Genomic DNA, 18,252 nt, shown 5'->3' on the forward strand with positions numbered 1-18,252 from the left:
TGAGCAAGGCAGTTAACCAACCCACTGTTCCCCGGGCGCCGACAATGTCGTTTAAGGCAGCCCCCCACACCTCTCTGATTCAGAGGGGTTGGGTTAAATGCAGAAGACACATTTCAGTTGAATGCATTCAGTTGTACAACTAACTAGGTATCCCATTTTCCCTAATAAGCTTGATAATTGCTGATGGAGAAAGAGGCTGTCAGATTGACCCCTACCTCTAGTGAGTGTACCCTGGCCTCAACCAGACGGAGAGGAAGCAGTGAAGTCACATAGAGGAGGAGAAGGTAGAGACTGCCAGATGACAGAGCTCCACCACAGCCCCGGACATCAGCATACCAAGTGTCTCCTGAGATAGCTTGCAGCTACCCAGGTCTCTGACAGGCAGCTGAGGTCACTTAAGGTTGTCACATGGAAATTAAATCATGCTCATTTGACACATGGGTGAGTGTGTGTGTGTGTGTGCAATCATGTGTGTGTGCATGTTAAAAGGTTAGTGTGTCACTGAGAGGAAGATAACTAACACAGGAAAGAGAAAGAAAAAAAGGAATATGGAGAGATGAAAAGCAGGGAAGTAAATAGAGGGCTATAGCACAGACAAAATGAGAGGACCTTGATACTCAACATACACCACAGCCATTCCACACAACATGGGGTTTCATGGGAACTGATGTTGCTTCTCTGTGGGAGAGAGAGAGAGGTGATATAAATACCCTAGAGTAGGGGCTTGGAGTAGGGGGAGGGGAGGTTTGAAGGGATGACAGTTTGCCTGGTGCTAAAGCTGCTTTGGCGACCCTGAGAGTGACAACGCAGGGAGGGGGAAGGAGGATCTGGCCAGCTGTGTGTGTGATCCATCTCTTCCACTGTGCCTTCATAACCGGCAAACTGACTGCACTTCTCCACTCCCCCAACCTCTTATCTATTCTCAAGTTTTCCACGTATTAGTGTTGTGTATTATGTGCAGTGACTTCATTTGTGTTCTTTGTGCTCTATGTTCTTTTAACAGTCACTTTGGGATTTACATGAAAAGCTTTATAAAAATGTTATTGTTATCAACATAATGTGTTTGTTGTCTGACAGATTGAGGTTTTAATCATCCCATTGTCTCTGCCTCTATGGCCCAGTAGTTTCCTGCGTGTGATGCTGCTGGTGACAGTAGTGTGACAGAGACCATTTCCACATTACACTAATCCCTAAATGAATGTAAGACAATCGTTATTGAAATTTTAAAACCTACTCATATTACAGAGCGAGCGGTAAAGCGTCATATGACACCATTTTATGCTTTGTAGAACCTATAGATGAAACCTTATAGAGTCTTAAACGAGATCTGGGTAAGGCCAAAATGTCACAAATGTTCCAACTTCAATTAATTATTTCTTAATTATGCTTTAAGATACAATGTTGTGAAAATCCCCCAAATCATTGTCACGGGCGTCCTCCTCTTCATCTGAAGAGGAGAGGCGAGAAGGATCGGAGGACCAAAATGCGGCGTGGTATGTGTTCATGATGAAATTTAATAAAGAAAACTAAATGAGAGCTGTGATGACACAAGCGATCAACATAGACAATCACCCACAAACAAACAGTGAAACCCAGGCTACCTAAGTATGATTCTCAATCAGAGACAACTAATGACACCTGCCTCTGATTGAGAACCATACTAGGCCGAAACATACAAATCCCCAAATCATAGAAAAACAAACATAGACTGCCCACCCCAACTCATGCCCTGACCATACTAAATAAATACAAAACAAAGGAAATAAAGATCAGAACGTGACAATCATGGTATTTTTTTCTAGTTTCGTGAGGAAACCCTACACTTTGAGATTTACATGAAACGTTATTGTTATTAACATTTTGTGTTTGTTGTCTGACAGATTGAGGTTTTAATCCTCTCTACGGCCCAGTAGTACATTGTTTCCTGTCTGTGATGCTGCTAGTGACTGTAGTGTGACAGAGGCTACTTTCACAATACACTAATCCCTGTGCCTGTGTGATGGAGTGGGTGGGCAATGGCCATAATCAGGGACTTTACTACTGAATCTGTAATACAGTCAAAACCACACCGATCTCCAAGAGAGATGGAATGTAGCTGTTGAAGACAGATGGGCAAATGGAATCTTTTCACCCTCAGTTCACTATATATCGATATTTCAAGGTGTATTTTGACAGAGGGGCAGGTTTTTCAAATAATTCAACCTGTCACTCAGCTGTCAGAGAAAGGTGTGAGGGGTCTCTGTTAGCAGAACACCACACATCATCATGACCGCTGCCTAGCGGAGGTGAGAAACAACATACCTCCCATGTGTGACTTAGTACATTTATATTCAACTGAACCTCACAGTCATGAAGAGAGCAACCCCCCCTCAGGTTTAAAACACCATCTCTCATTGCAATGGGAGGTGATGGTAATAAACTGACAACAGCTCCGCTTTCGTCTCCATCTGACATTCTAGGGAGCTCTGGGGGTCAACTCAGAGTGCTGAGAGTGACAGCAGCCAGAGAGATGGAGAGCAAAGGAGAGAGGGCAGCTGTCTTGTGATAAATAAAGGAGTGATGGAGCCCTGACAGCAGTGCTGGCTGGCTCTCTGCTCAGCAGAGCTGTGTATCAATAAGACTGTCTGTCACTGGAGACCTCTACAACCTCCTGCCTAGAAGCAATCTGTTACTGGGAGGGAGGGCAGAGAAACAGTCCTGTTTTTTTCCATTTAAACTGGCCTAACGTCTGCAAATGACAAAAACTTTACCAAAACAAGCAGGAAATTTGAGATGAGGATATATGGAGAATACAGCCATAGGAATTATAGTTGGGGTGGGGAACATACGGCTCTGGATCTGGGCCACGAGCCCATTCAATCTGGCCTACGGGAGGTTTGAGAAAAAAAATAAGAACACTATATATACAAACGTATGTGGACACCCCTTCAAACTAGTTGATTCGGCTATTTCAGCCACACCTGTTGCTGACAGGTGTATAAAATTGAGCACACAGCCATGCAATCTCCATAGACAAACATTGGCAGTAGAATGGCCTTACTGAGGAGCTCAGTGACTTTCAACGTGGCAATGTCATAGGATGCCAACTTTCCAACAAGTCAGTTTGTCAAATATCTGACATGCTAGAGCTGCCCCGGTCAACTGTAAGGGCTACTATTGTGAAGTAGAAACAACGGCTCAGCCACAAAGTGGTAGGCCACACAAGCTCACAGAACGTGACTGCCGTGTAAAAATTGTCTGTCCTCGATTGCAATACTCACTACCGAGCTCCAAACTGCCTCTGGAAGCAGCGTCAGCACAATAACTGTTTGTTCGGGAGCTTCATGAAATGGGTTTCCATGGCTGAGCAGCTGCACACAAGCCTAAAATTACCATACGCAATGCCAGGAGAACGCTACCAGCCCAAATCCATAGTGGCAACTGTAAAGTTTGGTGGAGGATAAATAATGGTCTGGGGCTGTTTTTCATGGTTTGGGCTAGGCCCCTCAGTTCCAGTGAAGGGAAATCTTAACGCTACAGCATACAATGACATTCTAGATGATTCTGTGTTTCCAACTTTGTGGCAACAGTTTGGGGGAGGCCCTTTTCTGTTTTAGCATAACAATGCCCCCGTGTACAAAGCAAGGTCCATATAGAAATAGTTTGTCGAGATCGGTGGAAGAACTTGACTGGCCTGCACAGAGCCCTGACCACAACCCCATCGAACACCTTTGGTATGAATTGGAACGCTAACAGCGAGCCAGGTCTAATTGCCCAACCTCACTAATGCTCATGTGGCTGAACGGAAGCAAGTCCCCGCAGAAATGTTCCAACATCTAGTGGAAAGCCTTCCCAGAAGAGTGGAGGATGTTATCGCAGCAAAGGGGAACCAACTCCATATTTATGCCCAATGGTTTGGAATGAGATGTTCGACGAGCAGGTGTCCACATGTAGTGTATATTTACAGTGGGGCAAAAAAGTATTTAGTCAGCCACCAATTGTGCAAGTTCTCCCACTTAAAAAGATGAGAGAAGCCTGTAATTTTAATCATAGGTACACTTCAACTATGACAGACAAAATGAGAAAACAAATCCAGAAAATCACATTGTAGGATTTTTTATGAATATATTTGCAAATTATGGTGGAAAATAAGCATTTGGTCAATAACAAAAGTTCATCTCAATACTTTGTTATATACCCTTTGTTGGCAGAGGCCAAACGTTTTCTGTAAGTCTTCACAAGGTTTTCACACACTGTTGCTGGTATTTTGGCCCATTCCTCCATGCAGATCTCCTCTAGAGCAGTGATGTTTTGGGGCTGTTGCTGGGCAACACGGAGTTTCAACTCCCTCTAAAGATTTTCTATGGGGTTGAGATCTGGAGAGTGGCTAGGCCACTCCAAGACCTTGAAATGCTTCTTACGAAGCCACTCCTTCGTTGCCCGGGCGGTGTGTTTGGGATCATTGTCATGCTGAAAGACCCAGCCACGTTTCATCTTCAATGCCCTTGCTGATGGAAGGAGGTTTTCACTCAAAATCTCACTATACATGACCCCATTCATTCTATCCTTTACACGGATCAGTCGTCCTGGTCCCTTTGCAGAAGAACAGCCCCAAAGCATGATGTTTCCACCCCCATGCTTCACAGTAGGTATGGTGTTTTTTGGATGCAACTCAGCATTCTTTGTCCTCCAAACATGACGAGTTGAGTTTTTACCAAAAAGTTATATTTTGGTTTCATCTGACCATATGACATTCTCCCAATCTTCTTCTGGATCATCCAAATGCTCTCTAGCAAACTTCAGACGGGCCTGGACATGTACTGGCTTAAGCAGGGGGACACGTCTGGAACTGCAGGATTTGAGTCCCTGGCGGCGTAGTGTGTTACTGATGGTAGGCTTTGTTACTTTGGTCCCAGCTCTCTGCAGGTTATTCACTAGGTCCCCCCGTGTGGTTCTGGGATTTCTGCTCACCGTTCTTGTGATCATTTTGACTCCACAGGGTGAGATCTTGCGTGGAGCCCCAGATCGAGGGAGATTATCAGTGGTCTTGTATGTCTTCCATTTCCTAATAATTGCTCCCACAGTTGATTTCTTCAAACCAAGCTGCTTACCTATTGCAGATTCAGTCTTCCCAGCCTGGTGCAGGTCTACAATTTTGTTTCTGGTGTCCTTTGACAGCTCTTTGGTCTTGGCCATAGTGGAGTTTGGAGTGTGACTGTTTGAGGTTGTGGACAGGTGTCTTTTATACTGATAACAAGTTCAAACAGGTGACATTAATACAGGTAAGGAGTAGAGGACAGAGGAGCCTCTTAAAGAAGAAGTTACAGGTCTGTGAGAGCCAGAAATCTTGCTTGTTTGTAGGTGACCAAATACTTATTTTCCATCATAATTTGCTATTAAATTCATTAAAAATCCTACAATGAGATTTTCAGGATTTTTTTTCTAATTTTGTCTGTCATAGTTGAAGTGTACCTATAATGAAAATTACAGGCCTCTCTCATCTTTTTAAGTGGGAGAACTTGCACAATTGGTGGCTGACTAAATACTTTTTTGCCCCACTGTATATATATACAGCCCTGTACTGTAAAACTTAAATTAAATGCTGAGTCTCAAATAGCTGCCTGTCTCTTTTAATAGGCTGGTAATGGCACACATTTCATCAAATAAATGCCAGTTTCAAATAAACGGCATATCTAAATGAATTGTTTACGAGGCTACCATGAATTATCATTAATTATTTTATGAGGTTGAATGTTTTCGCCAGTAGGAAACTGTTATCCATTATCCACAGCTGAGAAAAACTAGCTAACTGGCAAGCATAAAAACAGTCAACATCTTCAGAGTACAGACCCTAGTTTGACTCGCAGTCCCCGTGGTTATATCCGCGGTGTGGGGGGTTTAGGGTCATGAAATATTGTGTGGATGAAGGGCAGGTGGGTGGTGGGTGGGCGGGTTGAATAAAAGAAAACAATACCTTACAAAATCCATAAATGTTACATGAATGTTTTTCTTTCATTATATTTTATTAGTGTATAAGCCTAAACTTTAAGACCTAACTGTACGCGTGCCAAATAGCCTACACGCCAATCGTCAAATGCTTTTGAGAACGGGCAGAAAAAGTCGATACACAGGGGCAATGTCGAAGTTCAATAAGAGAAAATCTGCAAAATGGAGAGTTGAAAATAAAGAGAAGGGATGGCCAGGAAAGTAATGTTTGGGAAAGATTTGGTAAAAGAGGATGATAGTAGTACCAGCTGTGTTATAGGTGATGATTATCAGACGCTATGTTATGTGTGACGATTATGAGGTGTTATACAAATTCCACAGTCACAAGACGAGACTTCAAATAAGCCTATGGCACGTCAAGGGAACCGTAGCCTACTGTTCAGATGGGTTAGATGGAAACTGAAATCTGGACACCGACTGTTGGTTTTTAACCTATCACATAGCAGTAATATTAACTCCTACACAATTAAGCATATCTTGCAGTAAAATTATAAACCAGATGTAGGTAAATTTTGACTTGGGAGCAGGAGTGGAGAAATATGATTTCTTTCTTTCAGCATCTTAAGAGAATGTGAATAGTGCAGTTAGATACCATCTGTGGGGGTGCTATCTTTATCAGAATCATACAAGCTGATTGTATTTCTACCACATAAAATAGGCATCCAAGCCAAACTGAAATCTGATCAGTTTTCACAGTTTTCTATTTCCTTACAACGGGTCAAACTGATGTCATTTGGACATTTTGAACAGAAAATCTTTCCAGTCTTTTTTTGTTATTGCATTTCTCCATGGTCCATAAATGTCTTTGCTCCGTGAAAGAAGCAGAGATGACAGAGACAACTTTACCGATGTCAACTGGATTAAAGCCTTCATTCTATCATTTATGGCATTATTCTGGTGAGTACGGGTTTATTTAGTCTTCTAGGGCAACAGATAATGACAGAGGAGAAGCTGCATGTATCTAATTACAGACAATTACAGACTAACAAATAGCCTCCCAAAATGTCAGGACTGATAGAACAGAAACCTATCTGAAGGACCGTCCACACCAAGGACCTGAACCATTTGTAATGCATCAGCGCAACAATGTTATGATCACTGGCCAAAGTGATCACACCAATGCACTCTCTCTCCATAACTTTCCCTGACAGTTCCTTTGGCCTAGGCCTATTTTACATTCAGCAATTAGCAAGAGGCAAGAGCCTCTCCATGAAAAGGCTATTAAGCCTACTATATAAAAAAATCTCAAAATAAATGTCCTATAGCTTTTTGCAGCCTAAAGCTTTTTCTGAGATTTCACATGAAAAGGAATAGCGGAGTGGCTTGCGTAGCCTATTATGCACAGGAACAGCTGGATATGTGTAGCTGAAGTAAGAAGCTAAATATTAGCTAGATAATTGTAATTATTTATTTTACTAGGCAAGTCAGTTAAGAACAAATTCTAAATTTCAATGACATTCGAGGAACAGGTTAACTGCCTTGTTCAGGGGCAGGATGACAGATGTTTACCTTGTCAGCTGGGGGATTCGATCTTGCAACCTTCTGGTCACCAGTCTGATGCTCTAATCACTAGGCTACCTGCCGCCCCCTATTATTAGGCTCCTCATTAGCTAAATAGTGTAGATATAAATAGTTGCCTGTCAAAGTGCAAGAAAAAAAGTTCAATTGTGAAATGGTAGATGTGTACATTCTTCCAGGCAGCAGTTGGGCACGCAAAGCTCCACTATTGATTAGGCCTACGTTGAGACAATAACATTATTCTACCTAGGCTACAACAACACACTGCAATGAGGAAAGTATTATTGTTATCAAGGTAGTGCACAATTATTGTCCAGGGCTGTAAACTGCAATGATGTAGGCTCATTTGAATAACTGCTCAAATGTCCTGTTTTGAATGCTTCTTGACAACAAAAAAACTGCATACAGCCTAGGCCTGATTATGCAACCATATGGATCAGTTTAGTTCTATTCTCGACAGTTTACATGTTCCAGAAAGGTACATTAGCAGGCTACTCATGTGGTGTACTTTGATCACACCATGGTGCGCTCTCTCTCCTTTAAAACTCTCCTGTTTTACATTCAGCAAGCTGAAATCTCTCCTTGATAGGCTAGTAGTAAATAAACTGCTTGAATTAAATGTACAACAAGCTATTGTAGTCTAGCTTTTCCTGGGACTCCAAGTGTTAGGAGGAATAGCTGTAGCTGAGAAGCAGTGGAGAGGTCAGGTGCGTAATTGCGCAAAGAGAACTGTGAAGACAGACAACCCACTAGGCACAGACGTCAGTTCAACTAATGTGAATAAAATAATGAAATAAAAAGTCACCATGTCATTGGATTTAGGTTAAAAGTTAGGTGGAAAAATGTGGAAAAAAATGCCCTTATGTTGATAACTTTTTGCAAATCCAAACAATTTTCCACATTGATTTAATGTTATCACACTGTTTTGGTTGAAATGACTTGGTAACGTCGATTCAACCAGTTTTGCCCAGTTTTTATTTTTTAAATTTGACCTTTATTTAACTAGGCAAGTCAGTTAAGAACAAATTCTTATTTTCAATGACGGCCTCCCGGTTACTAGTCCAACGCTCTAACCACTAGGCTACCCTGCCGTTGGTAGAGATGTGCAGCATAAGTTAGAAGTGTATGCAACCCATCATTCATTAGCTAAATATTAGGCATAATACTGCAGTGAATAGCCTATACCCAATGGATTTACACATTGAAATAGATATTTTTTACATCAGATTATGGAATGACAGGTAGCTTAGGATAGTGTGCTCCCTAGGCTGCGCTCCCAGTCCCTGCAGGCACGCAGCTCGGAAGTCTCCCCAATTGATTCAACTTTTTAGGGACAAGAAAATTATCACACCTAGGCTATAACAACACAATGCAATAATGCATTTTTAGAAATAATTATATTCTAGGCTGTAAACTACAGTGAATATGCCCTTTCAATATCTGCTAAAAATCCCTGAGTTTTGAATGCATGTTTCATTCTGAATAATAATAATCTAGTTCTGGCCTGATTAGGCAACCACTTGGATCAGTAATGGGTATTTTCTCGACAGCTAAGGTACAGAAAGGCACATCCTTCTCCCAAGTTGTACTATAATTAATGTGGCCAACCAATATGCTCACACATGCCCAGTTATTCAGGCAAGCTTAGCGTGCACTCTGCCTTCTCTCCTCTCTGAGCAGCCTTACGCACCTAGACCGCTTCAATAGAACGCGTTTTTGATCGGTTGTCAATATTTTATAGTCGAAGGGACAGCGAAAAAATACAAATCACTCTGAAAGTGATCCAAACGATACTGTCGTTATCGTTTTCCACTCTTTTTGTAGTTATCGTTGTAGTCTGAAGGCTCCTGTTCACTTGAATTTGAACACATTTTATTTTCTTATTCGTTATAGTGACCGTTATGTTAAAGTTATCGTCCTTGGTTTGGACGGTCCTTAAAATCAGGCATAAAAAAATTGCACCCCCATCAAAAAATCTTTCACTTTCTATATTAGCGGGTTAGGGTCGGTTGCAGGCCTCAGATTTTCATTTTTTTCACATATATTGGGGCGGTTGCGGATGAGTTATTAGCAATTGCGGGCAGGTGTGGGTGAACAAACAGCTGTCTCAAGCACCACTAACAGACCCCCAGAAATCGTCTGATTACCCTCTAGTGGTGAAAATAAGAACTGCCAAACATGCACAGTCAAAGAGGAGAATAATTATTTAAATTTTTTTGTGACAGAATAATAATTATCTGGAAACAGAGGCATACTGAGACAAAAATAAACAGGACAGTGTGTATAAATGATAAATTAGTGCAGGAAATCAACACATTAATTAAAAGGCTGGAAGCAAATGCTGGAATTAAACAATTAACTATACAAATGAGCAAAAGCTGTGTGCATTAAGAAAATAGGCACCTGGCTCAAATAGAAGCCTGTCTCTAATGTTGTGTTCAGTGATTGAAGCAAATAAACACCTGGGCTATTGATTTAAGTTTTACGGTATATATTTTTGTAAATTATTATTTGAGGTTAAAAAACACTCCAGGCCACTCTTAAACATCTAAAACTAGATAGAAATACGTTGAAATTATAATGGCCTGCAAATTGTTTTTGATTAACAAATCGGTCCCCCAAAACAATCTGTGCAGCCCTCCACCAAAAGTATTTCCCAACCTTGGGGATGGATGGGCATGGATGGATCAATTGAGATAGCTTTTTCAGTTGTGCCAATGCCCAGTCTACATTAAAGCCTTGATGTTGGCTCACACTCCTGTCCTGCTAACCTATGATAGATTTCAGCATTCAGAGATGCAGTTATATGAGGATATCCATCCCCAGTCAGACCCATACTGTCACAGAGCTAAGGGCAATATCACATGGACACCCATGCCATTAAAATAACACTCCTAGCATGACAGATTGACATTCAAATTCATAACCCAGCCCAGATTTAAAAGGATTTAAAGCATCAAAGTATATTCTCACTGGCTGTTACAGGCAGCCTCCCAGACTACCATTCATCCTCATATACTGGACAGATTATAAGGGGATCTGGGATGACCTCAACATGTACCGCCAGGTTGAATGTAAACACCAGCTCTCTACTGAGAACCATTCATTCATGGTTGATACCGTAGCTTACCTTGTGCCAGCATGCTGAACTCAAGGAAGAGGGCGATGTGGTAGAGCTCCATGGCCTCCTCAGTGCAGGTGCTGGCTCCTCCCCTGCCCCCGGCAACCAGGACCTGCACCTCCCCCAGGCTCCCGGCCGAGGGGCTCCCCCTCATCACCAGCCCTAGCTCCACCAAGTCTGTATACATGCAGTGCAGGATTACTCGCACGTACTTTCTCGGGATGATGGACTCATCCAGCACGATGCGCGTGGGTGTCTGGAGTGTGCGCTCAGTCATCTCCTCCCCCGTGCGGATGCGCCGCTGCAGAAGGTTCCGGAAAAAGGGCGAGCGGGCCGAGAGCACGGCCTTGTGGGCCCTCAGGTTCTCATCTGTGGAGCCCAGCCCCCCACCGCCCCCTGTGGCCACGCCCCCTCCAGCCCCCCCACTGCTGTAAGCCTCCACCAGCTCCGCGTCGGAGGAGAAGCTGAGCAGGGCGTCATAGTAACACATGTAGTCAAACAGACCTCTCATGTCTGCCTCCAGGGAGTTGGGCGTGCCAAACTCCTCGCTCAGCTGCACCAGCACGTCCACGTTCTGCAGCCTGGTGTCCTCCGCCCCGCCCACCCCAAACTCCCCCGTGTACAGGTAGGTCAGCAGTGCAGAGAACATGGACACGTCGATGCCTGCCGTCTCTATGTCCATGAGGACCTCGGCACCGTACCCCGGGGAGGAGGACAGCAGGGTCTTGAAGAAGGGACAGCGGGCAGCCAGCACAGCGCGGTGGGCGGGGAAACAGGTGTCCTGGAAGATGAGGTCCAAGTCGGTGCAGTACTTGTGCTGGTAGAGGGCAGACAGGTCACGCTGCAGGCTGGGTGCCTCGGCCCGCGCCAGGCTGGCATGGAAGCTCAGCTCCTTGAGGGAGGATGTGCCCTCGTACTCCTCCACCAGGGCATTGGCATCACGCACATCCCACCCCGACAGGAGCTCCCGCATCAAGCGGGCATGGTCGGCAGAGCGGCTGGACTTACGGCGCTTGATGAACCTCCTCTTGAGGGTGGCCAGGCCCAGGCTCTTCTTCTTCCTGTCATGGGGCTTGTCGTGACCCTGATCCAGGCTGTACAGCTTGGACTCCCAGCCATAGCCCTGCTGGGAGTATGACGACGTCCCTGCAACACATAACATAACACAGAGGTCAGCTGGCTCAAATGTTGTGGTTGTTTTTTGAAATGGGAAAGAAGTCATGTCAGGATTTTATTAATATGATACACGTATCTTGTTTTCCCACAGCCGTTTTATAAATGCAGTCAATTCCTCGGGCTTGATATTATCCAGTTTGCCTGTTCAATTCTGAAATCATGACCATATGAAACCCAAGCGGTATTTCCTCCTAGGCTGGTCATTTGACCTGGCAGTCTAGACACTCTCCTCTAACTCCCCCATAGCGTGCTTGGCACTCCCTTGATCTAGTGCCCCAGTCTCATTTCACAGATAATTCAACTGTCTGTGTCAAGGAACAGGCCATTATTATCAAAATTCCATCAGATGTCATCACAAGCATCAATAAAGCTGACTTTGATTAAGGCATGGATGGAATTAGAGGACAACAATGTTTTGGATTGTCAGTCTGGGGGTAGGAAAGTCCCCCCTCCTATGTAGTCTTATGCAATACACTTGTCCAGCCATACACAAATTAACTACCCCTAATAGCAGTGATGTTTGGCTGGAGACAGGGGACCCTTGCGTCAGAGGCAACACTGCCAAATAGAAAAGTCTCTCTATGGCCTTCCTTCCCTGAACATCCATCACAGTGACCCACATAGTAGTCATTCTAATACTGTGAATGAACCTCCATCTACGCCTGCACAGCAGCGACTTCAGCTTACAACCAACAATCCTTAGAACTGGAAACAACATCAGTTTATTTCTGAAATCTACAGGGCTTTCAACTCAATCAAATCTCCATGAGCTTGGACCTACTGTATGTCTCTAGGACTACGGACAAGAAAGGCGCAACAGGAAAATGAATATAAAAGCCTGGGGTTTTCCTTACGCAGACATTGATTGAATCCAAAACTATCTCAAAAAGCCTATAAAATCTGAGTAAATTCATAAGCAGCCACTCATAAATGGCCATCAATAAGGCCTAGAAAATGAATGAGGGATTGATGCTTGGAGTCTGAAATGGAAATGAACATAGAGGCAGCGGTGGATGACTGAGCAGTTCTCTGCGAGACCCGCCAGAGAAAATAAAACTGATAGAATGCAGCTTGTACACTTCCAACTAACCAGACACAGATGACTTCAACTTCATAAGTCAAGAAAAAAAAGTTGACTGACAGAACTAGAGCCTAAATCAGTTGCTGGAACTGAAAAGATAAACTCCAACCAACCACCCTCCACAATGACTTGCACATTCCTGTATCGCAGTGAAGGCTGCTGAGGGGAGAACAGCCCATAATAATGGCCGGAACTGCGCAAATGGAATGGCATCAAACACCTGGAAACCATGTGATTGATGTATCTGATACCATTCCACAGATTCCGATACAGTCATTGCCACGAGCCCGTTCTCCCCAATCAAGGTGACACCAACCTCGCTGTATCATGCATCATATTTTAAGCATATCGTTTATCTATGTTCATATCCTTGCCATGAGGGTCTGTTGTGGACACTGATGATATGTCCCACTGAGGACTTTGAAGAAACAAAGTCGGGGCGGCAGGGTAGCCTAGTGGTTAAAGCGTTGGACTAGTAACTGAAAGGTTGCAAGTTCAAATCCTTGAACTAACAAGGTGCAAATCTGTCGTTCTGCCCCTGAACAAGGCAATTAACCTACTGTTCCTAGGCCGTCATTGAAAATAAGAATTTGTTCTTAACTGACTTGCCTAGTTAAATAAAGGTAAATACATACACTACTACAGTAAAGTAAGAACATTGAAACTTACCTATGAAGGTCTGTTGTGTCTGTGTGTTCCCCCCTGTACGAGGGGAGCATGAGTGCGGGTAGCTGGATGCATTAGCACCCATCGTCACTCTTCTTCACTTGTTGTTCGGGGATCTCGCCTCCTGCATCTTCATTCTGCCCAGGAGAAGTGCTTAGTTCCTCAGCCGTCGGCTCTCTCTCTCAGGTCCTGAGCCTCTTTAGACACCCAAGCCCAGCCTGCCATGCCTGAGAGGGGGAAAAGAGAGGGAGCAGGGGAGTTACCCATTGTATTGTTTTGAGTAACTCTGTTACTGAGTAACGTGCCATGGGGATCAAGGCCTGATGAAATTGGTCTGTTTGAATAGTATTAGTCAATGCATAACCATACATCCTGTTACTTCGACTGATTTCAACCCCCCCCATTGTTAACTTCTTATGGCTTGGGGGCAGTATTGAGTAGCTTGGATGAATAAGGTACCCAGAGTAAACTGCCTGCTACTCAGGACCAAAAGCTAAGATATGCATATTAGTAGTAGATTTTGATAGAAAACATTCTGAAGTTTCTAAAACTGTTTGAATGATGTCTGTGAGTATAACATAACTCACATGTGAGGCAAAAACCTGAGAAAAAAATCCAACCAGGAAGTGGGAAATCTGAGGTTTGTAGTTTTTCAACTCTTTGCCTACCCAAGATACAGTGTAAATTTGGTCCGATTGACCTTCCTAAGGCTTCCACTAGATGTCAACAGTCTTTAGAACTTGAGGCTTCTACTGTGAAGGAGGAGAGAATGAGAGCTGATTGAGTAAGAGGTCTGCCAGAAGGCCATGAGCTCATTCAGGCGCGCTCCCGTGAGAGGTAGCTGCGTTCCATTGTATTTCTAAAGACAAAGGAATTTTCCGGTTGAAATATTATTGAAGATTTATGTTAAAAACATCCTAAAGATTGATTCTATACATCGTTTGACATGTTTCTACGAACTGTAATGGATTTTTAAAACTTTTCGTCTGGCCTGCGCATCGTGAATTTGGATTTGTGAACTACAGGCGCGAACAAAAAGGAGGTATTTGGACATAAATGATGGACTTTATCAAACAAAACAAACATTTATTGTGGAACTGGGATTCCTGGGAGTGCAATCCTGATGAAGATCATCAAAGGTAAGTGAATATTTATAATGCTATTTCTGACTTCTGTTGACTCCACAACATGGCAGATATCTGTATGGCTTGTTTTTGTGTCTGAGTGCCGTACTCAGATTATTGCATGGTGTGCTTTTTCGGTATTGCTTTTTTGAAATCTGACACAGCGTTTGCATTAAAGAGAAGTATATCTAAAGTTCCATGCATAACAATTGTATTTTCATCAACATTTATGATGAGTATTTCTGTAAATTGCTAAATTTTTGGAAGCAAAACATTACTGAACATAACGTGCCAATGTAAACTGAGATTTTTGGATATAAATATGAACTTTATCGAACAAAACATACATGTATTGTGTAACATGAAGTCCTATGAGTGTCATCTGATGAAGCTCATCAAAGGTTAGTGATTCATTTTATCTATATTTCTGCTTTTTGTGACTCCTCTCTTTGGCTGGAAAAATGGCTGTTTTTCTGTGACTAGGTGCTGACCTAACATAATCAGATGGTGTGCTTTTGTCGTAAAGCCTTTTTGAAATCGGACACTGTGGTGGGATTAACAACAAGTTTATCTTTAAAATGGTGTAAAATATTTGTATGTTTGAGGAATTTTAATTATGAGATTTCTGTTGTTTGAATTTGGCGCCCTGCACTTTCACTGGCTGTTGTCATATCAATCCCGTTAACGGGATCTCAGCCGTAAGAAGTAAAAAAATAACAAATATATATTTTTCAGATAGAGGATGAAGATTCCTTTTGAAAATCAAATCATTAACTTCTTCTTGTATAACACTCCCTATATGTGCTATATATGTGCAAAGGCTATTATGAAGAATACAAATTATTATATGTTATATCTTCATCTTGGGCACTTTCTCTTCCTGCCCCTCACAAAATGTCGACTAGCGCAGGCAATAAATGCAATACAGATGTATGGCGATCTATATTTTTCCCTACAGAGCTATGATCTGCTCCACATTTTTTTTTTTTATGAATAAAAATCAAGGATTGCTTGATTGCGCATGTCTTCACACCCCCAAAGTTAATACTTTGTGGAAGCACATTTGTCAGCAATTAAAGCTGAAAATAAGTTTGAATAAGAGACTACCAACTCTGCACAACTCAAAATTGCTGAAGATCAGTACATTTGGTTGGGAATCATTTAAGGACAGCAATATTTAAACCTTGTCACTGATTTTCAAGCAGCTGTAAGTCAGGACTGAGACTGGACCCCTCAGGAACGCTCAACAACTCTTGGAAAGCCATTCTGGTCTTTGGCATTAAAATGTGTGTAATTGTCCCACTGAAAAATAAAAACTCTCATCCAGGGTTAGGTATTCAGAAGACTGAGGCAGGTTTTCAACTTTTTACCTGGGCTTTGCTCATTTCATATTTATTTTAATTAATAAATAAATAACTGGCTAATGTGAGAGAACCGACATGTAACTAGCTAGCTAGGTAAACAATGAACCATGATCCCAACTCATGACGTTACTACCCTGCATGAATCTACAGGTAGCTAACCAACCAGGTTCAATGTTAGCTTGCTAATATTAGGCTATAACTAGCAAAGCAAATGGCTCTGAGATACGAATAATAAGACCATACACGTAACGTTAGCTAGTGAGCCAGCTAGCTAATGTTCGCAAGCTAGCTAACAGTACACTTTAACTTGAAATGACTTTGTCAAAATTAGAAATGTGTGGCCTCCCGGGTGGAGCAGTGGTTAAGGGCGCTGTACTATCAGAGACTCTGGGTTCACGCCCAGGCTCTGTCGTAACCGGCCGCGACCGGGAGGTCCATGGGGCGACGCACAAGCGTCGTCCGGTCGGTAGGGATGTCCTTGTCTCATCGCGCACCAGCGACTCCTGTGGCGGGCCGGGCGCAGTGCACGCTAACCAAGGTTGCATGGTGTTTCCTCCGACACATTGGTGCGTCTGGCTTCCGGGTTGGATGCGCGCTGTGTTAAGAAGCAGTGCGGCTAGGTTGGGTTGTGTATCGGAGGATGCATGACTTTCAACCTTTGTCTCTCCCGAGCCTGTACGGGAGTTGTAGCGATGAGACAAGATAGTAGCTACTACAACAATTGGACACCATGAAATTGGGGAGAAAAAGGGGTAAAAAATAAAATAAATAAAATAAAAATTTGAAATGTGTAATATCTGAAAATATAGCTAGCTCAGTCTTAGTCCTATCTTACCCATATACATTATGAATGGACGCCTCTCCCTGTCACGAATGCCATGGTTGCCCTTAGTTTGAAGATGTAATTTGGAGACCGGTGTTTTCTCCATGTCCTTAGCTATCATACTCTAATTCCACTGATTTAAAAACTTGGTCCTCCAGAAAGTGGAGAGCAACACTATTTATTTTATTTATTTATTTAACCTTTATTTAACCAGGTAGGCAAGTTGAGAACAAGTTCTCATTTACAATTGCGACCTGGCCAAGATAAAGCAAAGCAGTTCGACACATACAACGACACAGAGTTACACATGGAGTAAAACAAACATACAGTCAATAATACAGTATAAACAAGTCTATATACGATGTGAGCAAATGAGGTGAGAAGGGAGGTAAAGGCAAAAAAAGGCCATGGTGGCAAAGTAAATACAATATAGCAAGTAAAACACTGGAATGGTAGATTTGCAATGGAAGAATGTGCAAAGTAGAAATAAAAATAATGGGGTGCAAAGGAGCAAAATTAATTAATTAATTAAATACAGTAGGGAAAGAGGTAGTTGTTTGGCCTAAATTATAGGTGGGCTATGCACAGGTGCAGTAATCTGTGAGCTGCTCTGACAGTTGGTGCTTAGAGGTAGTTGTTTGGGCTAAATTATAGGTGGGCTATGTACAGGTGCAGTAATCTGTGAGCTGCTCTGACAGTTGGTGCTTAAAGCTAGTGAGGGAGATAAGTGTTTCTAGTTTCAGAGATTTTTGTAGTTCGTTCCAGTCATTGGCAGCAGAGAACTGGAAGGAGAGGCGGCCAAAGAAAGAATTGGTTTTGGGGGTGACTAGAGAGATATACCTGCTGGAGCGTGTGCTACAGGTGGGAGATGCTATGGTGACCAGCGAGCTGAGATAAGGGGGGACTTTACCTAGCAGGGTCTTGTAGATGACATGGAGCCAGTGGGTTTGGCAACGAGTATGAAGCGAGGGCCAGCCAACGAGAGCGTACAGGTCGCAATGGTGGGTAGTATATGGGGCTTTGGTGACAAAACGGATTGCACTGTGATAGACTGCATCCAATTTGTTGAGTAGGGTATTGGAGGCTATTTTGTAAATGACATCGCCAAAGTCGAGGATTGGTAGGATGGTCAGTTTTACAAGGGTATGTTTGGCAGCATGAGTGAAGGATGCTTTGTTGCAAAATAGGAAGCCAATTCTAGATTTAACTTTGGATTGGAGATGTTTGATATGGGTCTGGAAGGAGAGTTTACAGTCTAACCAGACACCTAAGTATTTGTAGTTGTCCACCTCAGAGCCGTCCAGAGTAGTGATGTTGGACAGGCGGGCAGGTGCAGGTAGCGATCGGTTGAAGAGCATGCATTTAGTTTTACTTGTATTTAAGAGCAATTGGAG

At 43.0% G+C, this 18,252-nt stretch overlaps 1 protein-coding gene across 1 annotated transcript in view; it reads right to left on the minus strand.

Annotated features, from left to right (window-relative positions):
- LOC109904090 (BTB/POZ domain-containing protein 7) overlaps positions 1-18,252 on the minus strand; it is a 50,373-nt gene that overhangs the window by 10,042 nt on the left and 22,079 nt on the right. Inside the window, exons 2-3 of the mRNA XM_031788137.1 lie at positions 13,551-13,774; positions 10,634-11,770 (exon numbers count right to left, since the gene is read on the minus strand). Coding sequence (XP_031643997.1) covers positions 10,634-11,770; positions 13,551-13,632 — 1,219 coding nt within the window. The 5' untranslated portion in view covers positions 13,633-13,774. The remainder of the gene's footprint in view (positions 1-10,633; positions 11,771-13,550; positions 13,775-18,252) is intronic.

This window comes from Oncorhynchus kisutch, linkage group LG14, assembly GCF_002021735.2.
Source record: "Oncorhynchus kisutch isolate 150728-3 linkage group LG14, Okis_V2, whole genome shotgun sequence".
Lineage (NCBI taxonomy): Eukaryota > Metazoa > Chordata > Actinopteri > Salmoniformes > Salmonidae > Oncorhynchus > Oncorhynchus kisutch.